This window comes from Notamacropus eugenii, chromosome 5 (assembly GCF_028372415.1).
Source record: "Notamacropus eugenii isolate mMacEug1 chromosome 5, mMacEug1.pri_v2, whole genome shotgun sequence".
Taxonomy (NCBI): domain Eukaryota; kingdom Metazoa; phylum Chordata; class Mammalia; order Diprotodontia; family Macropodidae; genus Notamacropus; species Notamacropus eugenii.
In genome coordinates, this window is record NC_092876.1 from 47,355,078 (window position 1) to 47,381,673 (window position 26,596).

Sequence of the window (26,596 nt, forward strand, 5' to 3'; positions counted from 1 at the left end):
AAAAATGTCCCACTCTTCTTCAGAAAAAATACACTGTAAAAAAGCAAACGTAGAAACTCTGTGCACACATGCCTATCTGGCTGGATGGCTGATTACTCCAACTCTCAATGGCCATGGTGTAAGTGTTTGAATGTATTTTTACTGTGGTACAAGAATGAATCTTTATAATCTATGCTAATGTACAAAATAAATCTACCAAGGGTAGCAGTTTTTTCTTAAATAAGGAAACATTTTAACCTCTTAGCAGGGCTGTCAAATAATAAGGCCAAAAGACTTGCCCTTTCATTTTTCTTTCATTTCATTTTATTTCATGATCCTAAATACCATCACATACACACAATGGAGATTTAATAATGTTCAGATGCAAGTAAAATCAGTGGGTTTTTTTCCTTTTAAAATTTGTATGTAGTTGCTCTGTTCTCCTGTCCTGCTAAGTCAGGAAGATACCTCACTATACTCACAAGAAGCAAAAAAAATTAAAAGACATGAACTAATTCAACCTCAAGAATTTGTTAACAACAATCTCTCCCTCCACTATTTTTGGAGGAGAAAGTGTATATAGAACCTCCTCATACCCACCCCCACCCCCACTCCTGTGAGAATCTTGTGACAAGACTAACAATCCTGGACAAGACTAACAATCCATGATTTTACCCAAAAATATATTTTCTTCACTTTCTAAGAAAGTTTTGTGGCACAGTCTCTAGAGTGAAGAAATTTTAAAATGTGCATATCTGGTAAGAAAGTATTCTGGTAAAGAAAATAGAAGCAGAAAACTAATGACCTTAAGTCTGATAATGCCCTCACCAGGGGGCAGTTGGGCTGCCAGCTGCCACCCAGGAGGGCTACACAGACTTTTTAATGGCTTTTACACTTCAGTTCCCAAAAATGCTTTTACCTATATATAAAAAAAAACAACAACTCCCAAAAACTCTCAAAGATCTTGTATTAAAGATGATTTTAAAAAAATCACCACTGAAATCAATTGGAGATCATAAAATGAGAGCAATAATTCAAAGGAAATTTAGGAGCTTACTTAAAGAGTATTTCCATCTCCATGATTAACTGTGATGCTCTTATGCCTCTGAAAAGGAGGGATTATCTTCCTGGCACAATGTAGAAGGGAAAAAAAGGGGGGGGGGGGGGGGGGAGGAAGCAGACAGCCCAAAAATTCAATTTAAAAATAATGGGGTATCTTCCAGACAAAGCAGGGCAAAAGAGCAGAGTGGCTATGAACAAACTGAAAAAGAAAACAGGAAAAAACTAATTGTTTTTCCTCTTCTTTTTCTGTCAAAAATTGCCATTTGTCATATGGGATGGTTCATTGGAAAGAGATGGTGGAAGAATACTGGGGAAATCTATGGTTATGTAAATACATACACATATTACATATACATCAATAAAGACTTATTGTTAAAAAGTTGCAATTTAGCAAACTTCATTTATAAAATACAATCTACTTTTGTTCCTCCCCTTCTCACAATCTTCTGAAAGGAAAGGAGCATTTCCTTCTCTCTTTGTATCCCCAGCACCTAGCACAGTGTCTTATACTTATCAGATGCATAATAAATGTTTGTTCAAATGAATTAAAATTAATTCTATGAATCATATGGAGGAGCTATAAGGGAAGACTATCTTCTTCATCCATAAGGGAAGAATATCTTCTTCATTACTATTCTTATTGAATATTGTTAGGGAGGCAATAAGAACATCTTAATGTTATTATGGATTACCCATAGTAACACTAGAAAGGTAGCATTTCCTAAGAGACTAATTAATATGTAGCTGAACAGGTAATAAGGCAGAGTCCTTCCCAGACTAGCAACCAAAAACAAAACAAAACAAAACAAAACAAAAAAACTGCAAAGTACCTCTGCCCGAGATTCAAAAGAAACCTAGAAGGTGACATTTATGTATTAACTGGTTTTATAGTCATTTAAAAATATATTGAAGGCCTAATTCCACCATAGTCACACAGGACACAGTTCATCAAAGTAGTTTATAATATAAGTGCTATAGTGTTAGTATCTATATAGTGCAGTATTTTTGAATTAGCACAGTATGAGATATCTACGGTAACCTAGCTCAATAAAGCTCAAAGTGAATAAAGGAAAACTCTAAGTAAATTTAGTTGCCTTGAAAAAAGTATATTATGCACATTAATTTTTAGAACCCTGGAATCACTCCATCCATTTCTGAGAATCCCAAATAATTTCAAAACACTAAGTGTCAGTTTCTGGAAAAGTTAAAAGTGGACAGGGAGAATCTACCATTTAATCTCTACAAGTAACTCATCAACTCACCAGAATTCCATTTACAGAGCATCATACATTTATAGCTGGGTGAAAAAAAATCACAATATCTATTCCAATCCATTCATTGCAGAGAGAAAGACAATGAGATGCAAAAAGGTAAATTAACTAGCTAGGGTAATATAGATAATAAGTAGTAGTCTTAGCAAAGAAGGGGAAAAGGGATGAGAATCACAGAGCCATCCTGGGAAGCATTTTGCACCCAGCACCATGTTAAACATAAACCTGGGAGTGGGTGTTCCACCAAGTGTTGATGGAGAGTCTCTTAAATCAATCCACCTGTTATTTCTGAGATTCTTCCCCCACCACCACCTTAAAAAAAATTAAACCTAAGCTTTTAAAATGATCATGTTCTTCAAGGACTAGCGATCCAAAAGAAGCTGGTAAAGACAGCAATGAATTACAAAAGAGTTCTAGGGAAAAAAGATGTTTTATAAAGCATGATATAGGCACAATGCAAACTGTTAGGAAAATGCCTCTGAACTGCACTATCTCTAGCCACTCACTGCAGTACTGTTGTACACTGTCAGCGTGTGACAGATCCCTTAATGGTGGTCTTAAACACACAGACAGATCTGGTTTAAAATGGAAATTGTAAATAATATTATTCAAATACAAAGGCATCTTATGCACCTAATGACCAGGAACACAGAAGAAACAAAAAATGAACTATATTCTCTTACACTGAAGCACATACCATTACACAAAAAATAAATCTACATTTTTATGCCAGTTTTACAGGGCTATATATCTTCTACTTTAGAAGGAATTTCAGTTACACTACTGTGTAATTTGTATTTTGACAACCTGGTATTGCAAAATGTTGAGGATGGGGAGGGGATAATCTTCATTTCTGAATCCAAGAGATATCTAAGGAATTATTTTTCAGGTTTTTTTGTTTCTTTCCACTTATCTGCCTTCTCACAAGCTCTAGTACCAGCCTCAAAACCTTCCCCCCACCCACTCCCACCAGAATCAACCTTTACAAGAAAACATTAAATTTAATGGGTTAATAGACACAAATAGAAAAGCTCCCTTTACAACATCAATATGTACAAGCCAAAGAAAAAAGTTAAATCTGAAAAGTGAAATGTGGGAGAGTGTAAAATCATTAATGTAAGCACAGAAACACCAATTTATAATGAACACTGACACTAAAACCTTAAATCATGACGAGGTCAATGCTACCCTATAAAAACTAAATTAACAAAAATAAGTCTATTAAGGAAGACATCTGGTGTATTATACCAAGAAACATTAATGATATTGTTTGAAACCCTGTAATCAATTTTTTCCCCTAGCAGCTCTATCATTACACTGTATTAGATCTGTATGCCTGTGGAATTCATTAAATCTCTCCAAACGCTGGGGTCTTTGCCAATTGGATCTGGTTCAGATCCTTCTAAAATGATATTGGCAGCACTCAGCACCTTTAAAGAACAATCAATAAAGTTACATTTGTGCAGCATTGTCCTGACTATAGGATGAATTATGGTCTTATTCTAGAATCTCTTTTAAGCTCAAGTATGATCATCTAATCATCTGTACATTTAAATCTATTGTAAAAAGACAAATACTGGTAATCAAATTTTAGGAGCCAGTCATGCAGGATTAATACCAATACAACGTAATGGGTAAAATTATAATCAGTGCAGCAAAAATCCAAGTTAGTGAACAATGTAGAAATTGCAAAGACAATAAATAAAACAGTATACAAATCGAATCACTGGAAGAACGAAGTGAGAAAATCCTGTTATGAAAGACAGACATTTCTTAAAATGTGAGAAGAAACTATTTGATAAGCATAGTAAATTTGCACATGATACTTCTTAGCAGTTACTTTATCCCCTAAAACAAGACAATATATGTATCCTCAAAATGAAACCATGTGCAATTTCATCAGATTTTTTTCTTAATCCTCCGTATAGTTGAGAAGTTCTCAACCATAAACATGAATCCTAGACACTGAATAAAGTAAAGCACCAAAGATCTACAAATCAGTCTTTAGTAGCTAAATAATAATCATCCATTTATGCCTAAACTAAAGGAATGAACATAAAAACTAAAGGAGAAAAAAACTGTCTCCTTTTTTGAACCTCAATTACCATTTCATGTTAAAATTAAATGAGGAATTTTTTTTAAAAATATCTTAAAATCAGAATGTCATAACTGAAAAGGACCTTTGTTTCAATTCCATCATTTTACAAATGAGGAATATGAGATCCAGAGAAGCTGCTGTAGCATCACCCAATTAACCAGCAAAGCCAGGCAGGGCAATAATTCCAGTCTTCTAACAACTAGTCTATTGTACCCCATTTCCCCAGCCAATACTTGCTCACTTGAATCCCCCCAAAATTGGGGGGCTTTCACTTTCCTTGAACTCTGTCATTCTACCCACAGGGGAGTCTAGACTTCTATCTCTCTTCTTAAGCACCTGCTTCATACCTTATTAGCCCAAAGTGTATACAAAGTGTCTCCCTTTTGCAAGAAACGCTACCTCTCCATTCTTTTGCAAGCAAACTCACAGAATTTATGACCTCCACTCATGGCATTCCATTTTCCTCTTTCATTCACTTCTTAATAATATGAAATTTAACTTTTCTTGCTCTATTATTTAGGAATCTTGCAGTCTTTCAGAGAAAACTAAGTGGAAGAATCTCCTATAAATCAGTATAAATTAATAACTCTGACCAACTTCTTTCAATTGGCTCATCATAGGAAAATGATACTGCCAAAGGAATAGTAAAGATTATAAAAGCCTAACCAAAAAAAAAAACAAAAAAGAACCTTATTAGGTGAATTTTTCATCATTCCTACTAATAAGAGGCATATCTGGGAACTGAACATCTGGTTAAATACGTAGTATTTCAGAACAACTTTGGATTTCTGGATCAAGGTTTGAAATAAGGAAATGATGGGATCTGGGCAATGCGGTATACACTAAATGATAGAAAAATATATTTACCTGGAATTTTGCAAATCTAATCAAACAGGTTTTAAGAGAAGAGGAAAGAAGTTTCCTACATATAGTTATTAAGATAGCTACAAAGTGTAGAGAAAAACAGTAATAGAGACATACAGTAATTCACAATAACACACAAGAAAGGAATCAGTAATGGAACTCAGAGTCATAATCATAAAGTATGACCATCAAGCAAAGGGAATTGATAGCAATAGATAGGATACATGATCACACGATGGCTCTAGAAGAATATACTAGTGGGGAAATCTAGTAACCAAAAGCAGGAAGCATTGTGAAGAAAACTTGAATGAAGATAAATGGAAGCAAATATTAGTTCCAGCTGACACACTTCCTTTCATTCTGTTATGAAATAGCAAATTGTAAAAAGCTCAAAGTTACATATGTTATCAGTCAGAAACACCGTATTACTTTTACTTAACTGAATTTCTAAGGAAAGGCACCATGGAAGGCTGTTTACAGAGAGATGAGTGTTGTATCAAAATCTATCAATAGAAAACAAAGCCTAGTGAAAAAGAATTATATGGCAATGATGGGGAAGGGGGAGGGAGAAAGAGAAGAGAGCTTTAATTATCGTAACAAAAACATGGCACAGTAGCAAGGACCCTAGAACCAAGAGTCTTAGATTTGAATTCTGTCTCAGACATCTATAGTTGTATAAGGAAAGGCAAATCAATACACATCTTAGAGCCTCAATTTCCATATATATTATGTGTGTGTGTATAAAAGAAGGATAATAATTACATATCTGCTGTCTAGCTCAAAGAATTGTTTTGAAGAAGGTGCCTCACAAAGCTTAAAGCGCTATACAAATGGGTGCTCTAGGGTTTTATGTCCTGACCCATTGGCATCTACCTCCAGTATCCATTCCAACTCTTTAGTTACCCACTAAGAAGTTACCATATTTGTATTACTGAATACATTTCTATTGGAACTCTTTAACAAAACTAGAGCATTTAATAACTTCCTATCTTGCTTTGATGATATTTTTCCTCCTTCAAAAGGAAGCAACAAAGGGAAATGATTGTGTGAACAAGATTCTATTTACAAAACATGAATTGGTTCTTTAAACAGACATGATGGCAATGTGGCCAAGGAAAGGGAAGTCATCATAGAATTAATGATACAAGAAGACAGAAAAGCTAGGCATCATCAAAAATGAAGCCTATATCTCAAGAGATGAGATTCAAAGGGTTCAAGGAAAGGAGAGAAACATAGGCTTTCACCCCTAAAAAGTGTTATGCGGCAGTACAGAACACTGTAGGGAAAGCACTAGATCTGGACTCAGGAGACCATGGGTTCAATACTTGGCTAAGATACTGTGTGACCCTAGGGAGGCCACTTGGTCTCTCTGGGCCTCAATTTCCTCATATGCAAAATTAAGTTGTTGGATTCCACAGCATTCTACTATAGATCCCTTCTACTATAAATCTATGATACTGTTAAGTCAGGCCAAGGGGGTTATGAAACTCTCAGGAAAAAAATTTGAAGACATAAAGAGAAATTTCTGATGAGGAGGAGAAGAAAAGGGGAAGGACCCTGCCTTGGAGCAGATGGAATGATAACTGAAGATAACAGCAAGGCAAGAGGAAAGGTACAACGCTTCTTTTGTTTCTGCTTTCTGTGTTAGGGAGAATAACTTTGAGACTAGAAAAGACAGAAAAAAAAGGCTAATGTGGTGCTGAACCCCAAAAAGAATCATCCAAAAGTACCCTGCTGTCTTTGATGTCTTCTAATCATGAGGTTTCTGTGAATTCCATTCACTACAATTCTAGCCCAATCTGATCTCTCTTTTCTCTAAACTCCTGCTGCATTTAGTTGATAACATAGATTTTAGCACTGCACTGTTTGATTATTTGATAATTGTTACACAAACTTTAGATTCATCTTTCCATCCAACTGAATGATGGAATTACGTCTCATATAAAAACACACAAGCACACTTAAAGTTTCCTAAATGAACCAAGAGCAAGAAAAATGTCTAGTAAACGATATCTCACAGTAAAAACAAAAACAATACATTATTACCTAACAGAGGGCAATGAGGGGGTTGGGGGTGAAAGGGAGAAGAAGATGGGAGCTGGGGAGAGAGTATAATCCCTAATATTTATGTATAATACATGATAATATGTCATCCTATAACAACTCAAGACTTCTATATATAGACTACATCTCTACCAGGGTAGAAAAGTTATTTAACAGGCTACAGTTCTGAATGGGATCTCTGATCCAGATCTGGAAAAGTCATATCACCATTTGAGTTTTTAATCATAAGGTCACAGATTTAGACAGGGCCTTACAGAACAAGTCAAACGTCCCCATTTTACAATTGAGAAAAGAGGAGACAAACTAGACAAAGGAGAAGTGGCTTGCCTGAGGATAAAGAGAATTCCAACGAATGGTCTTGACACTACACTAAACTAAAACAATCCAAACAAGTAGATTAACAACTATTGCTCAGTCACAACAGCAGAATTCTGGTCAAGGTGGCCAAGAAGAGAGAACATAATGTAACTGAGGCTTATGTGCCATAGATCCCAATGAGTCTGGGGAAAAGCACACTTGGACTCCACACTTGGACCCAAACTTACCCCCATCTTTCCCCACTTCAGGTGCCAACCTCCATACTCGCTGCTGATTGCCAGCTCCTGCTCCTTGCAGCAGCCCAGCATGCTCTCTGCTGGTGCCATCATACCCCACCACTAAAACCCAGAAAGTCTGCAATGGTCCAGAGGGGTAAGGCAATTCCCGTATTTTGTTTCCTCTGTGCATGTACTTTTTTACTCCTTTAAAACCACATACAATACAGCACATTTCAAAGGGGACTTTGGGGGACAGGTAATATTCCTATTTTATACCCTAAGGGATATAAAATACTGATAGCTTTTAAAAACGGGATTCTCCTTACCCCTACAGGCCCTCTCCCGGCTTCAGTAAGGTGATGTGGTGGCTGTGATGCCACCGGTAGAGAGCATGCTGGGGGGTCACACAGAGCAGGAGTTGGAGATCTGCAACAGGCCTGCGAGTTGTGAACCTAAAAAAGAAAAGAGTCTTAAGTTAACAGGCCCAATGCCCCTCTTGTCCTGGTTGTTAGGGGCACTCAGCAGAAAAAAATCAGATATTGACAAAATTCCTTTAGTAGATCATCTTGGTACCTCACATGTAACTGTATGTGAAGTTACTATACGAACCAATACCACAAATGGCCTTTCTGAACTGATCAAAATTTGCCTCTCAATCGTTTTCTTATAAACGCAAATATATATCCCTGCCTGGTCCCACATGTTAATGACCTGTTTGCCAATAGGCAGCATAGCATGTGTCGCTCAATAACCATGAATACCACCTATGATCCAATATAAAAGCATGGAATTAGTGGAAGACCTCAAATACATTAAATAGCAAAGGAGCTTTAAGAATACAAACTATGAATACAGACAGAAACCACAGAAATGATCTGGACAAATAAACTAAGCATTCAGAACAAAAGGTAAAGAGATGTTCTGGAAGGCAAAGAAACAAAAGAAGGATATACTCAGGAAAATGAGGACACTCTTAAAAACAGAGTTGCCTTCACCAACACTCATCACTTAGTTATAGTTTGCATTCATACAGTAAGAGTAGACCAATGATCAAGATTTAGAAATTTGGGTTTTAAGCAAACCCTAAAAAGAAATTTCTACACACACCCTCCCCCAAAATGCTGACAGGTAAATTTAGCAACTAAAATCCAGATCACAAAAACTGAATAAAAATAAAATTTTATTTTGGGGATATAGCTGACTTAGATTTATTTTTTAAAGAGTCACGTTAAGGGAGGAAAGATAACACAATTCCAAAAGTATCTGAAATCAATTTTAAAATTAAGGGGAGTAAAATCATGAAGCAACCTGAATTTTTACTTATAGGCACCCTTCAATCAATAAACCTACAAGCAATTTATTAAGAGCTTACTATGGCATGCCCAAGTACTGTGTCAAGTAACAAGAATACAAAGAAAGGTAAAAACAGCTCCTGCCCTCAGGGAGCTCACATTCCAATATAGATACAAGAGGTATAGATACCTAGATACCAAAATGATATACATATAAAAGATACATGTGGAGTAGAGGAAAGGTCATTTCAGAGGGGAAGGTACTAGCTCTGAGGAGATGGGAAAGGCCTCCTGGAGAATGCAGCCTTTACTCTGAGACATAAAGGAAGCCAGCAAACTAAGAGAAACAGGTAAAGGGAAAGAAATAAATCATTTTAAACAAAATTTTTATAAGTGAAAAAAGTATTTTAAATGTAATAGAATCTTCAATATTACTACAAATAGCTTTGGGAAGCAAGAAGTCCTCAAAGAATTAATGTTATAGACCACTTAGAATAAAAGGCAGGTCATAATAAAACAAGCTTACATCAGGGATTTAGAAGTAAAAAAGAGAACTTCCTGTTAGTAATTCTCCAATGAGTTCTAAAACTACAATACACTACAATAAACACTGTATTCAAAGTGATGAAACTCAACAAAAGGAAGATCTTAACTATCAAAGAAAGACAGTTATCTCTGTGTAGCATATTTTATTAATGCAAGGAAGTAAATTACTTTTTTTAAAAATTTATTTAAAACAAAAAGGAGTGCCAAGTTAACATTCAAAAGATTTAATTAAGCAGAGCACTCATTCTAGCATTCTGGTTAGCTGAGATGAGGTTCATTAGCTGGTTTACTGAAAAAAGATTTATGTGTATTTAAGATATTTAAGATACAGAGAATAACACAATTCAGCACAGACTGCACAGCGCTGCTGTCAGGTCAGTAAGCACATCAGCTGCCTGGTCACGCTTGGTTTTACAACATCTTTGCAAAAGGTTTATGCTGCAAGACCGTGTGCCACTTCTGAGTGTATACTCCATATCATTTACAGATTACATGCTGGAAATCCAAGTTTCTAGGGTTTTCTCTAGATACTTGAAAGTGACAAAAATGGGTTAATATTGTAACAAGGAAGTTTTCAAAAATAATGTGTGCCATATTTTGTTGTAAAAGAACAACCATTAGAGCTTTCTACTCTGGTACAGAAACCAGTTTTGATGTTTTCCAAATGTTAATGAAAGAAATAATCAGGTTTTTCCCCATGAAATTTTAGACATAGTATTTAAAATAAACATATTATGGGAAAAAATAAATAATCTGTATCAGAGCAATAATCATTTATTAATATTTAAAACTCATTTGGTTCTTCCAAGATGGGCAGCAGTATGGGGAGACTGATAGGAAGAGGCATCTAAGAGTTAAAAAAAAGACCAAATTTATTTAATCCCTTATACTCTGCCATCAATATTTTCTTTTCTCCAGCCTCACTTCATCCCCCATTTTCAGGTTACCATCACTGTTCCTCAATAAAGTGTCGTTTTTACACCAAAGAGAAAAATATACCAGCAGCAACTGCTTCCTCAAAGAAAAAGAATAATAAGAATGTTCTTCAGTTGCCTACATTTTATCACCATCTGAGACTGAAGGACTTCACCTTACTCTCTCCTTTTCCACAGAACTGAAGAAATTACAAACAATATTCATATATTGACAGGGGATATAATTTAATTCTTACACTACTGATATATGACTCTAAAATGAGCGAAGTACCTTCCTTTTAGCTTATGACAATGTGGGGTGGGAGGGTGTTGTATCCTAAAAAATAACAGCCTCTAGATACCGCTGAAGAGAAAATCATTTTAACTGAAGCAAATTAGCAGTGAGTATCATCTCCTTACTTTAAAATGTACTTTCTACAGAATTTGCCCTGAAATATAAAAAATTTAAACAGAAGAAAACAATAACTACATAAAATATGGAATATGGATTAGGTAACAGGGTTCCAGTCATAGCTATAATACACATTGACTTGTGTAAACCCAGGCAAGTCCCTCGAACTCTCAATACTCTTGTCAGTTCTCTATATCTCAAGTACACAGAAGGTGCTAACATCTTTCAGAAAAGGGAGTTATCCTCTTCAAGAATTTCCTGAATCAATGAAATTACAAGTCAAGTCCCTGGCCAGTTCCTATGTGAACCTAAAGCTATATGTTAAAGCACCCAAAATCAAAAAAGCATACTTAATCAATCTATCATAAACACTCCTAAATACACAGGTTTATATAGTACTATGATTTAGGAAAAAGTACCACAGGAGGAAAGTAAGAAACAGACTGCAGGAATATTATATTCTTCCTATAATTTATTCATTCTTTTAAAGAAGCTATCAAGATTAATACATTTTTACAAATAGGTCAATCATCATTCCAAGACATGAAACAGAATTTTTTCCAAACAATCAGACTACTCTGTAATACTCGTAAGTATACTCAATTCTCAATTCACCACATTAGTGATGAGAACACACAGCTCCTTATGATGGAACAATAGATACATTTTTTCTCTTTTTTTGTCATTTTATTTTAGACTCAAGGGCCAGAACACAAATACAAAATAGAGAAAAGAAACAAAAACCTATCATAAGTTTAAATATTGAAACTTAAATACAAAGAAAGAAAAACATGTCATGTGCATAGTAGAACATAAGAGAGAATTCAAAATATGTAACTATAAATTTTCATTTCAAGAAAGCCTGCATGATAATACACATTGTGTTGGACATTGTCCATCCTTTCTTTGCTTCCTTAGAAGTTTTTTTTGTTCTCTGCTGTGCACATTTTACTTTATTCTTTTTCCCCTCCCCTACCCCTGAGATGGCTACAATTTCAGGTGTTTCTCTATAGCTATAGCTATATACATACACGTTTACATATACACATACATATATTGACATATACTTTCCCAAACATAATCTACTCCTATCCTTGTTTCCTATCCCTCCGGCCTCCTCAACTTTACCTCTACCCACTACGTTGACCTCCTATTGCTTCCTTATCCCACCCCCCCCAAGGTTCCCTCCCTTATCCTCCCATCCCATAAAATCACCCTTCTATAGTCCCCTTTTATTTATTCCCTCATTCTCCTCTCTAAAGATCCCTTCCTCTTGTCCTCTCCCCCTCCTGATGCCCATACGGTTTTATTTCTTCTGAATTTAGAAGCCTTTTTACTCTTCTAAATACATATGTATCATTCCCTCTTCAACCCATTTCTCGCGAAAGTAGGTAACCAGCTACCAGCTCTCCTCCCTCATCTAATTACTCTGTATCCATTCTTCCTCTTGAACCTCATTTGTATAAAGTAATTACTCTTTTTAGCTATTCCTAAACGGTTTTACTTTTTAAATTCATATTTTATGTGGGGTTTTTTTCCCTTTTTAAAAAAATTTTATTTTAGACTCAAGGGCCAAAATACAAATACAGTATAGAGAAAAGAAACAAAAGCACATCATAAATTTAAATACAAAGAAAGGGGAGAAAAGCATGTCATATACACAACAGAACATAAGAGAGGATTCAAAATGTGTAACAATACATTTTCATTTCAAGAAAGCCTGTATGTAACACATATGCTGTTGAGAACTGTCCATCATTTCTTTGCTTCCTTGTGAGTTTTCTTTTGTTCTCTGCTGTATACTTTTTTTACTCTGTTCTTCTTTCCCTTCCCCACCCCCAAACAATGGATAAATTAAAGAGCATTTCATTTAGAGTACAGAATTGGAAATAGAGGAAATTCATATTTAAATTACCAGAATTCTTATTTACTTACATAAGAATTTTTTAAATGAAGTTATTTTGAGGTACACAGCAAGAACTAAGAGCAGAAGAAAACTGCATTAAGAAAATGTGGTATCTAGTTATAATCAGTGTATATTACTAAGTATATTACCAACAATTTATATGCAAGAAATAGAGTAAAAAGATATGCATAACTGGAAAAGGAGTCAGTCATTATGCATAACTGAAATATAAAATACAGGTAGCACACATTCTTTGTTAATACTCACATAATAATTTAGAGACTTAGAGAAAGGACTGCTATGTAGGATTTATAAGAAATCATAGATAAGAGTCCTGTAGGAATAGAAAGATGAATCACAATGCAGGCCTGTAGATAAGGGATAAGTGAGAGTAAAGAGTCAAGGATAACACCAAGGCTATAAACTTGGGTAATAGGAAGAATGTTATTTCCCTTGACAGAGGTGGAAGTTTGGAACAAGGGTACAGACAGAAGAATATTGAATTGAGTTAGACATGCTGAATTTAAAATGCCTTCAAGATACCCAAATGTCCAATAAGCAGATGATCATGTCAGACAAGTAGAGAGGAAAGAAGAGGATTAGATAGATATACAGAGTGAAGAGTCATATGTATAGAGGTGGTAACTGAAACCAGGAGAGTTGATGAGGTCACCAACAGAAGAGACAAAGAGAAAAAACAAGAAAGCCTAGGACAAGACTTCAATAGAATTCACTGTTAAGTGGCTTCACATGAAAGAGATCCACCAAAGAGAACAAGAAGGATCCCTAAGAATGGTAGTAAGAACCAAGAGACAACACTGTCACAAAAATCCAGAGAAGAAAGAATATCTGGGGGGAGGAGAGGAGTGTTGGGGGGAAAGGGAGTATCAAATGCTGCAAAGAAATCTAGAGGGATAAAAAGACTGAGAGAAGGTCAATAGGTTTTATAATTAGAGGAATTACATGACTGTAGGAAAGACAATCAGATTTAACAACATGATACCTTTGAAAAAGGAAGTACCACTTGAAAGATGAAGTAAGAAACCAAACTGAAGAAAGTGAAAAGAGATGAAAATAGAAGCTCAAAATGCAGATTTTTTTCCCAAGGAGTTTATCTAAGAAAGGGAGAATGGATATAGAATGAGAGATAACAGAGATCATAGCAACTAGTCAATGAATAAACACTTACTAAATACCTACTATGTTCCTAGAATTGTGCTAAGTACTAGTGAGGCTTTTGTTTGGTTGTGTTTTAAGGAGAGGGGAATCAATTAGGAGAGATTAAATAGGGGATGTTACTAAGGGAAAATTTGATAGAGAAAATGGGATCAAGTGAACATGACAAAGGGTTGGCTCTTGAAACCAAAAATATTCCTTCTCCATTAGAGATTGGAATTTCTAAAACAGTATTAAGGGACTGTAAGATAAGAACTGAAGAAGGAAGAGAAGAAAATAAAGCATTTATTAAGTGCTTATTATGTGCCAGACACTCTGTTAAGTACTTTAATTACTTTACTTCTCAAAAGAAGAAATGTGGAAAAACTGACTTTTTTTCAATTAAATATGAGGGTCATCATCTTAGAGGGTCAGGGAAGAAAGTGTCATGAGAGACTTGACAAGGCAAGAAGGTTTGTAACAAACCCTGTGGTGAATAGGATAAGAGAACACTGGGTACACCTGAGAGTCCAGCTGAGATTAGATAACTTTCAATTTGTAGTAAGCCCAATTAGCATAATTTAATTATTTCCAATTCTATTCTGCAGTACATGATAGTAGGAGCAAAGGAGGTAGATATGGAAATAAATCCAGAGGTAGGACATGGCAAGACATAAACAGCAACAGGGAAAGAGAGCAAGGAATAAATTAAATATATGGTAGAGCTGAACTAATTCATCAAGGGATCAAGACTGATTAGCAATCAAAGAGAGGTATAACCAAAGTTGGAATGATGGCCTAGCAAAGTAATAATGGTTGGAGAGATTGGGAGTCATGATGAAAATGAAAAATGTGAAGAAACAGAAAGAGGAAAGATTATGATTAGATAAAGGAATTTTAAGAGTTTTCAAACATGAAAGTAAAACATCTATGGGTGATGGTAAAATCAAGAATGTGAACATCATTGTATCAAGCTGAAGTAGATCGTGGCAGGTGAATAAACTGAAGAAGAGGGCAATTAGGGCATTTGAGGGAACACCAGAAGTACTTTAAAATTCAATTAATATGAAGGTGGGGATTGGGGCAAAGAAGACTATGATCCCAGGACCAGTGAAAAAAAGAGAATACCCTATAGATAAAAAAAAATTACCAGGATATGTGTAATAAATCTTAACAGAGTGAACTGAGAAAAAAGAAAGACAGCTGAGTGATTATAAATAGAGGAACTGTCTAGAAGTAGAAATGGCGAATAAGGAGTATTGGAACTCCCCAATGGGAGCAATGATTAAAAAAAGGTGCAACTATCACTGAAAAGGGTGGCCAGGGATGAAGGGTCACCCATGGGGGAAACTAGTTCTCAATAAGTGCCAGAAGACTTAAAGAGTAAGGAGAAGAAAGTAGCTAAAATGAAAATATATTTGTTAATTCCAGGGAGTACAGTGAAACAGGTGGGCAGACCTGGACATTATTGAAGTAAGGATTGAGGTGTAAGGATTGAGGTGGAGGGGAATGAAGGGACAGATGAGGAGAAGAAGGAACTGTTCTTCAGCAATCAGTATTGTTTCAACTAGTGGAGTAGTAAATGGAGTAAGAATAAGCTAACAAAAAGGGGTGAGTGTGGGTAGATGGGAAGACAATGGCAGATAAAGGCAGGCAACTATAAGATTCAAGACAATCCCATACCTACATGGCTCTGCACAGGCCTCACTTGGCTGACCTTGGAGCCACACGTGCTGCTGTGCCTGGTGGTCATTGAAAGCCCAACCAAAAGTTTATGAGAAGGAAAAATCTGATATCCCATAATCATTCCAATGCAGCTCTCAAGGCGATCTTATCAAAGCAAGACATGCCAAGGGACCTAAACAATAACTTTTAACTAAATGAAACAGAGTGATAATGTAGAAAGAGCAATGTCCTAAGCTCCACCCTCACTGCCCAAGCAAGTCAGACTTGGTTTTCATTCAAAGATATTAAAACTATCTTTGAGGCTGTGAGAAATGAGCCCAACTAACATGCCCTCAACTGTGAGAAACATGCTCACCTTAAGAACAATCCCTGTTGTGCAATCAGAAAAGCTTTTATTAGTCTTTACGTTCTTGGACGGGTGGACTCCCCAGTCATATTATAGGAAGACTACAATATCTTCAGACTAATGGAAGCTTCTTGGATTGTTCCCAATTTTGGTCTTTTCGGCCCCCCATCCATTGCCACATCACATTCTTCTCTCTGATAGACTTTACCTCAAATACCTCATCAAGTCTATGCACAAGTTTCTGACCTCTAACCTAACCGTACTAAGTCACAAACCTGACTACCACAAAACTATGGGAAACAGACCTTCTAACTTGTTTCCCACAGAGGCTAAACTAGCTCAGGGAACTAAGGCTCAGGCTTCCAAAGGCTATGAACTTCAAGATTATGACCGAAGACTAGCAACATGAGTAACACTGGGAAACTGCTTAAGTAAATCAATGTTCAATACCCCTAATTATTTGGACCCTAACTCAGGTTTGATTTGAAGGACAATTCTGCATTTGATTTTATCTAATATTATTAACTGAAACTAGAAGGGAATGAAATAATCACCTTAAAATAAGATTCACAACACTGCTTTAAAAAGAGGTCTCCTCACTGCCCAACCCCCAAGCCTTCCTTGTAAAACACCTGAATGGGAACTATAGCTGGTCTTCATATATACCTATTTTTTTTCTTCTCAAGTAATTTTAGGGGTGCTGTTTTTATTTGGAGGCAACCTATGTAGAAGCATAGTACATAAGAGTTCAAATAGTTCAACTCTTATAGGAGCAGAAAATCACTCTACAAAGGTCTCCACTTGAAGACTTCCAGGGATTTGTTAGATTTTTGCATCTAATTCTTCCAACCTTAGCTTGGACCTTGGGACTCATACCACACTTCCTATATTATGCAATTATGTAGTCCTACAGAAGAAAAATTAGTTTTTCCTGTTGTGCAGTTCTTACTTAATAAGAACTTAAGTAATAAATACTTAATAAGAACAACTACGAACATCTCCTACTAAAGAAATTAAAAGATGGATCAGGATAAATTTCCTCTGAAGAAAGAACAGTCCATTAACAAGGAAAGATTAAGGAAAGGAGGGGAGAAGTATTATGAAATACCAACTATGTGCCAGGCAAAGTACTGAGCTCTTTTGATCCTTACAACCCCAAGAGGTGTCATTATCCCCTTTTTTCAGTGGAGGAAATTGAGGCAGAACAGAGGTAAAGTGCTTTCCCAGGAGAGCACAGCTATTAAGTATCTGAGGCTATAACTGAACTCAGGTCTTCCTGGCTCCAGGCCCACACTACTGGTATCACAAGAAACACCAGGAAAACCAGGAGAAAAAGCCCCTTTTTGAAAAAAAAAGGATCTCTCACTATTTAGAAAGTTCGTAGCCTTTAAAAACAGAGCAAATGTGGGAGACAGCCTATAGTGTACTTTCCTCAGTTGAAGACTAGAAGGACTTTTTCCCTTTAAGTTTCTATACACCATCTTAAGTCTCAGGAGCCCCTGATGAATTATCATTCCCCAAAATCCACATGGTGACCCTCCCTGCTTCCTGGTACAAGTATGCTTTTCACCACCAAATATGGGCATAATTGTTTCTACTGGAAAGTAGCTGTCATGATGAGACTGTATGAGCCAATGGGAAAATGGATAAGGAGGGATATAAGGAACTTGTGTTAGGGCCATTAAAATTTGCTTCCTGAGAAGCAGAAAATGAGCTTCCTGAGTGCACTCCCTGGCTACCACTGACTGAGCCACAGCAAACAACATATTTAGGGCAAAAATTAAAATATAATTTGATCATGTAACTGAAGTGCAAAGGGAAAACCTATAAGATAGCAGTGAAAACTTCTTGCTAGCAGTTCCCTTCAGTAGAGCTAATGTGACAGTATGACAAGCTGTCTACCCAACAATGGTAAACTATAAACTCCTTGAGAGCAAGGACTATATTTAGCTTAATGTAAATTTATTTCAAGGAAGCAAATGGCATTCCAATAGTGTGAAAGAATGACTTCTCCCTTTCTAATTGTGTTCCCACCTAAGTCTCTCAAGCCCTAATTAATTACCATTTCGACCTTAGGCAAGTTACTCTCCAAGTTGGAGCTTCCTCCAATGTAAAATAAAGTGATTGAACTAAATGACCTTTAACAGTCCTTTCCAACTTTAAATCTATAGTATGATTTAAACAGTGAAGATTCACCAAAACCCTTAGCTACTTTCCCAAGCGTTCAAAAGTAGTTTAAGGAGAAGGCTAAAAGAAATCTCCATTTAACAAAGGAAAATAATGACTATTAAACTATCACCCTAATTGAGGTCTTAATCACTTCTCCCTCAATTAGTCCAATAGGCTCCTAATAGTTTTCCCACTTCAAGTCTCTACTCTTCCCTGCACAGTCACCAAGGTGACTTTCTTAAAACATAGGTCTGACCCAAGCATAGAGCTGTTCAATAAATATCGGTCAGTCAGTGAGTGAGTGAGTGAGTGAGTGTGTGTGTGTGTGTCTCCCCCTCTCCCAGACCTCTAAAATAAAATATAAACTCTCCTTATTGGCACTGAAAGTCCTTCATAACCAAGTTCAAATCTATCCTTCTTCGCACATTCTATAGTACAAGTAAACTACACTCCTTGCTCCCCAATGCCATTTCCAGACTCTCTCATCAATCACCAGCATTAAGCAACTTCTCCTTCAATGTTCATTCACACTACCCACAATCAGTACTCAATCATATCATGAAATTGTTCATTACCTATCAATCCACTAGCCATACTCCCTCCTTTCTCAATGAATTGGTGCCAGTCTCTTTTTCTCTTTTTCTACTTCAACTCCTGTCTTCACAAACGCGAGGACTTCAAAATAAATGTTGCTATTGCTTCAAGTACACTAACATTTTGGTCTCTCAATTTACTCAATTACATCTTGATCTCACTGCTGCCTTTGATATTAAAACCTTTCTTACTTGAATACTCTCTCTTCTGTTTCTAAAACAGTGCCTTTTCCAGGTTCTCCCTCCTACCTTTCTCCTGGGCTGGATTTTCAGGCAGGGCACACCCACTATCCATGGGTGTCCCCCAAAGTTTAGTCTTAAATACTTTTTTTTGTTCTCCCTTTATATTACTTGATTTGGTGATCTCATCAGTTCCTCTAGATCAATTATCATTTCTATGATATAATTCCCAGATCAATATATCCAGCCCCAATCTCTCTCCCTATCTCCAGTCTTAAAGCACCTTTTGGACATCTCTAAATGAATGTCTCATAGGCATTTCAAACTCAACATGTCTAAAATAAAGCTCATTATCAGTCTACCCCAAACCTCTGTTTTTGAACTTCCATTTTACTGGTGAAAGCACCATCATCTATCTTCCATCTATCAGGCTCATAACTTCCCTCTGTGCATCCTTCATTTCTCTCATGCACTCACCCCACATATCCAATCTACTATCAAATCTTACTTCTAACTTCACTCCATCTTCACATAAGTCTCCTTCTCTTGACTATCACTTCAGCTGAGATCTTCATCATCCCCCACATGGACTTGCAATAGCCTCCTAAATAATTATGTTCCTGCCCCATAATTACTAATGGTGTAGCTTCAAGTCTCTCCCCACAACAATCCATTCTCCACACAGCTACCACATGAGTGATCTTCCTAAAATACAGATGTAGCCATCTCATCTCTATATATAATGAACTTCAGTAGGTCCCTACTATTATCTCAAGGATTAAACAGAAACTCCTCTTTCTTGACACTTATCCTTCTTCATAGCATGCCTCCTCTCTCTTTCCAGGCTCATTACACATCCTTTCCTTCCATAAACACTGTCCAGCCAAACTGCTCTCTATCTGCAGTTCCTTATACCCAATCCTGTGCTTTTGCCCTGTCTCCCCACAGCTGAGGTGTTCTCCTTCGATTATCCTCTCATCATCCCTGGCTTCCCTCAGCTCAAATGCAACCAACTACTAGAAGGAGACTCCCCAGTCAGCTGTGAAATATTTACCAACATGCCACAGACCAGAACTCATTCTAAAGCTTCCACCTTCTGGCCATAATTAAAACCCAATTCTTTAAGGAGGACACAGTTTTCTATTGTTCTAAGGAAGAATAAGGGCACATGAGCCATTCATTTTCCCATGGAAAAGGTAATTGTCTCACTTTCAGAAGTATCACTCACTAGCTTATTGAGATCCTTAAAAGGAAAAAGTTATTTTATTCATTTTTTTATCCAACTGCAATGACAAACAGTAGCTTGCACATAGTTACTCAATAATTAACAGTTGAACTAACAAACTGCTTAACTCCTTCCTCATGTCACTGATATCCTTGAGGACTCCAACAATGACCGTGATGACCCCTACACATACCTAGACTTCTCGATTCCATTTACTCCTGACAAGACAGTTCTTACACTCACCTGACGTACATCCTTCCATTAATTAAGAGCACAGTTTCTTTTCACTCACTGCTTTTCTTCAACTGTGATTCAAAACTGGGGTAAACCTGCTTTTGTTGGACCAGACTGCTTAATCCATCAGTATGCCCCCATCTGATCTATGCTTAAGCCTCAATTTCACCCTATTGCACAATCTTTACTATTTACAAGATGGACTCAACTCTTCCCATTTTCTTCCTTCACATAACAAACAGTTCACAGGTTTCTATCACAAGCATTAGTGTGCTCTTTCCTCTCCTTTTTGTAAATTGCTAACTAACTACTGCAGTTTTTAAAGCCTGAGTAAGCACCTGACTGATTACAAATGAACTCTCCTTTTCTCCACCCGCTGTCACTGAAATCCTATTTCCAAACTTCCTCCAATTGTGTACAGCTAAGACTCTTGGAGCCTATTTCACTAATTAGTTCTGAAGTACCATTAGTCACCTGGCAAGAGAGAGAAGAGAGAGAGAGAGAGAGAGAGAGAGAGAGAGAGAGAGAGAGAATGGATCAGAATAAACCAAGTATCACTTCCTAATGACAGTAAGTTCAGGAGTACCTTCATAGGAAAAGTAAATTATTGTCAATGCCTCATCTATATTTGAAATTTAGAAGGCAAACTAAACTGCAGAGAGCCTCAGCTATGCTTCCCAACCACCACTTTTTTCTCTTCATTCCTGTCTTTGAGTAAGAACAGTCATTCCACATGAATTCATCTGCTCTACTCTGCACCTGTCCTTTGTCCTCTAAAAGTCAAGTTTCAATGTGTCCAACTGTGGCTGATCAGGCCAATATGACCTCGGAATGCTCTACCACAGGTCAGGCACAAATATTCCATGTAAACATTTGGGATGGATACTCTAAATTTGTGCATCCTGCATTTCCTTGGAGCTGACTCAATTCTGCTTTGCTAAGAGAACACAGAACCCTTTCTGATGTGGACACGCCATGCTGAGCAGTCTTGTACCAATGGCTCCCATGCCACACAATAAATTCCAAAGTTACTAAGAGGGATCTTGAGAGTGTCCTTGTATTGCTTCTTCTGAGCACTATGTGAATGCTTGCCCTGGGTGAGCTCTCCATAAAACAGTCTTTTGGGCAAACACATGTTTTGCATTCCAACAACAAGATCAGCCCAATAGAGTTGCAATCTCTGAAGGTTTGAATGCTTGGCAGTTTGGTTCCAGTAAGGACTTCAGTGTCTAGTACCTTATCCTGCCAGGTGATCTTCAGAATCTTCCTAAGACAATTCAAATGGAAGTGATTCAATTTCCTGGCATGGCACCAGTAGACTGACCATGTTTCACAGGCATGCAACAATGAGGCCAGCACAACAGTTCTGTAGACCTTCAGTTTGGTAGTCACTGCAATACCTCTTCTCTCCCATACTTTCCTTCAGAGCCTCCCAAACACTGAGCTAGCTCTGGCAACGCATGCGTAAACTTCATTATCAATGTGTACATCCCTGGGAAGTACACTACTATCCACAGCATTTAAAACTTCTCCATTTGCTGCAACCAATGGTTCCACATACGAATGATGTGGTGCTAATGGAGTACCTGTGTTTTTTTTAGTGTTAACTGTTAGGTCAAAATTAGCACAAGCAGCAGAGAATTGATCCATACTTTGTTGCCTCTCAGCTTCAGGGGCTGCACTGAGTGCACAATCATATGCAAACAGAAAATCATGCACCAACATTCCCTCTACTTTGGTCTTGGCTTGAAGCCTTTTCAAATTGAAGAATTCACCATCAGTGTAGTAGCTAACCTTGATGCCAGAGAGTTTATCAGTAGCTTGGATAGGGTAACATATTCTCCAACAATAAGTAAATGCCCTAACTCTACACATGGACAAAGATGACAGGCTGCTTTTCTCCCTTAATTCAACCACCTGCCTCCCAAATGACCTCCATTCTACTACAATTTTTCTCAATCCTGACTCAATGCAAAACAAAAGCTCTCCATTATCACCACAAAGAGACTGCAGTTGTTTGAACAGACTGCCCAAGACTAGTGACTCCAACCAAAGGCCCTCAATTCCATGACCCTGTTCAGATTCCCTGAGCCTCACACACCAGAATTCTTGCTAAAAGGGTCTCTGTGACCAAGTCTTATGTCTCATTTTTCATGGTTTAGAGGTCACAGAGGACTGAAACCAAGAACACAGTCATCCTATAACCCATACCCAGCAGAATACTTATCAAATGATATAACACTGATACTCTGACTACGATTTTCCACTCTTTTTTGAAGGCAAGGCAATTAGGGTTACAAGGCAATTAGGGTTATGTGACTTGCCCTAGGTCACATAACTGATAAGTGTCAAGTGTCTGAGTCCAGATTTGAATTCAGGTCCTCCTGACTCTAGGACCAGTGCTTTATTCACTGCAACACCTAGTTGCCCAGATTTTCCACTCTTAATCTCTGAGATTAAGTCATCAGATACCTAGTCCAAAATAAATGGGAGAAAAAAACTCATCCAACCACTTCCTCTGAAATATATTCCTCACTCCTTTGTCTGGCTTTTAAGACCTTCACAATCAGGCATGAATTTACATTCCCAGACATATGCAAGGTAATCTCCGTCATATATTTTATAGTTGAGTCAAAATGGCTTTACTGATCTCTGTCATTCCACCCTGACATTTCTGGACATTTGCACAGGATGTCCCAAATACCTGGAATGTATATTCTTTGATCATGTATTAGATTACTTGGCTTTCTTCAAGTATTACCTCTTATAGGAAGCTAAGGAACACTAGACTGATCATGGTAAAAACTTAAGAAACTGAAAGAGATTTTAGAAATCATTCAATTCAATAGGCATTTATTACAAGCCTATATATACTAGGAACTGTGATAGAGGCTGGAGATCTAAAGCCAAAAATTAAGCTCCCTACTCTTAGTCAGCTTAGGGAAGGGTGATAAGGACACATAACACGTACGTTAAAAATTAAAGGCAATTTCTGGTGGAAGGGCAGTGGCAACAGAAAAAGCTCTGTCCAAAGTTGACAATGATCTCTTAAATGCCAAATCTGCTTTTTTCCTGTGTGATCCTTCTTGACCTTTCTACGATACTCTTAATCTCTCCACCTCCTAGACTGCCTCCTTTCTGAGTTTCCACATTAAACTCTCTCTATTCTCTTGCTACTACCTTTGTGACCTCTCTATAGTCTCCTTTGCTGGACTTTCTTCTCTGTCACATTCAGACATCTCTGCACACTACACCAAAGGTTCTCTATCCTGACCTCCAGGTTCCAATCAACCTGTGACTGTTAAATGTTTTGAACTGAATATTCCACAGAATTTCAAACTCAACCTTTCAAAAACAAAACTCATGATCTTCCACCAAAACAAACCACAGTTCTGAATTTGCCTACTGAGGCCAGAACCATCTTTCTTTTCTTGGTGCTACAGTGAATGGAGTGTCAGGCCTAAAAACAGCAAGAACTGAGTTCAAATAAAGTCACAGATATTTACTTGTGTGACCTGGGGAAAGTCACTGAACATCTGTTGGCCTCAGTTTCCTCATCTGTAGCATGGAGGTGACAACCCCCAGGGTAGTTGGGAAGATCAAATAAGATAATATTTGTAAACTACACTTGACTCTTCACTCTTACTATACATAAGGTCAAATCAGTTAGCAAGTACTGCCATATCAATCTCCCAAACATCTCTCAAATAGGGAGCATTCTCTCTAATCATAACAGCAACCATGCTCATTAAGGCCCTATCACCTCTTGCCTACACTACTGCAATACATTCCTATTGTATATCCCTCCCTTAGGTATCTCCTCACTCCAATCCATCCACCACACAGCTAGGAAAGTGATTTTCCAAATGTACTTGTCAGACCATATAATGTCTTTAGTCAGTAAACTCAAGTGACTCTTCATTTTCTATAGGATAAAATATAAACTCTTCTGTTTGACATCCAAAGCTCCTCAAAAGCAAGCCCACTCCTACACCTTTCCAATCTTCATATATATAACTCCCTTCCATGAACAAGAGTCAACCATAATAGTCTATTTGTGGATTCACACAGAGGCCACACATTACCCACATCATACCTTTGCACTGGCTGTCCCCCCAGGTCTAGGACACCCTCTTTCAACCTCCACCTAATGGAATTCCTAGTTACTTTCTAAATGCAGTTTAAGTACCTCCTTCTACATGAAGCCTCTCCTCTGATTCCCTCAGATACTAATGCCCACTCCCCCCAACCACCTTCTATTCACTTTTTATGTGTCATACACACACACGTATGCACATCTTATCTCTCCAATGTTTTCACAAATTCAGTGCTTGGCACACAGTAAGAACTTAAGTACATTTCAGTTGAATGATTTATACCTCCAGTAGCCAAAGCTTCAAACGTCAAAGATATTTCCGAATCTTGCCTTAGTAAACTTCTTATGGGCAAAAAAACGCTACACTTCATTCTTAATCTTATGTAAAAGAACCTCACACACACAAAAAAAGCATTTAAACAATTTTTGAGCATGACACAAATTTAATTAGGACTGAATAAAATTTTATTGTGTAGGTATGCCACTCAAATTCTGAAAATTTCCACCTATTTAAAAAATTCTATGCTATGTACAAAAACACTAAGGTGTTCCAAATTACTAAGGAAGGGAAATATTTAGATTAAAATTGTACTATCAAGGTCAATAATGACAAAATGAGCAAGAAGAAAAGTAGTTCTCATATTGCAAAGGTCTTATTTAATCCTTACTTGATCTCCTTTCACAAACACTCCCCCCACCCCAAATTTTCTCAATCTACAGAAATTTTAAGCCAAGTCAAATAACTGAAAATATAGCATACTGATAAACCTAAATGGTGCTTCTGTAATCTAAGATATCTGTCTCATTAAGCCAAATATATATATATATAGATATATATATATATAGATATATATATGTATTAGGATGTGAAGATACCATGACTACTATATAACACAATCCTCTCATTATACAGGTAAGGAAAATGAGGCTCAGACATAACACATGACTATTAGTCAGTAGCAGGCTATGAAGTAAGCAGCAGACCTGGAACTAGAACCCAGGTATCCTGTGTCTCCTAGAATCACTCTCCCTCTAAAATAACAGCATATCAGTTAACTCCTCAAAAGTTGCCAACACAAAGATATCCTTGCATCTCATTTTCCATATATTATATACCAAAGAATGTGACTAGTGATAGTTGTGAACAGATGCCTAATTTTCAATTTATAGTCTTTTGTTAACTTGTCACAAATATCTTTTACATTGTTTCCCAAGCTAAATGTGCACACGATTAAGGGTTTTTTATCCCAGATCTTTAAAAAATATCCAAGGTAGCTAATCTTCAGCCAGAAATGAGTATGTTTTAACCAACATTGTAAAATGTTTAATTCTAATTCTAAAAACAGATTCACAGCTGTGTCTTCTGCGTTATAACTAAAACGATAATGTACTTAATCAGCCAGTGACATTTCAAAGCTATTGGATTTTTTTCTTCCTCCACTTGACATGTTTTGCTGATGGCAAAACCAAACTGCAATTTGGAAAATAAAAGTTTTAACCTAGCAGAGTAATTATGTATATATCTTCTTCAACCCATTCTTGCCTAAACCCCCCACCCCACCCCAAATGAAAACTGGAGTAAATCTGCCTTGGCAAAAGTTCAATAATAACTCTCCTCTAAAATCATTATACAGCAATCATATTTTTCTTAAGGAAGAAACTTATTCCTGATATGACCTGTATCAGGAAAGATTGTCTTAATGCTCACAAAATCCAAAATAAAGAAAATGGGGACCAAAAAGAAGAACATGATTTCTTCCCAAAGCAGAGATCAGCATCACTGATGATCTCACAGTCAATCAAAGTGTGTGATGAATACAGGACTAAAAATAACAATGTAAGAAACAGCACCGTGAGGTTTTAAAAGGAATCCAAACACCTCGTCGTCTGTTCCACACACTGTTTCTGCAGCCAGCTTCAATGTGTTCCACTAGACCAATGCTGACAATAGAGGCTTCCACTTTCATT

At 37.0% G+C, this 26,596-nt stretch overlaps 1 protein-coding gene across 3 annotated transcripts in view; it reads right to left on the bottom strand.

The window, feature by feature from the left end:
- The window catches only part of RERE (arginine-glutamic acid dipeptide repeats), a 478,375-nt gene that overhangs the window by 332,519 nt on the left and 119,260 nt on the right, over nt 1–26,596 (bottom strand). For 2 of the 3 annotated variants that reach the window (XM_072608759.1, XM_072608758.1), the window contains exon 4: nt 8,201–8,326. The exons of the other annotated variant lie outside the window; for it this stretch is intronic. In XM_072608759.1, the coding sequence (XP_072464860.1) occupies nt 8,201–8,326 (126 nt within the window). The remainder of the gene's footprint in view (nt 1–8,200; nt 8,327–26,596) is intronic. 3 annotated transcript variants of the gene reach the window in all.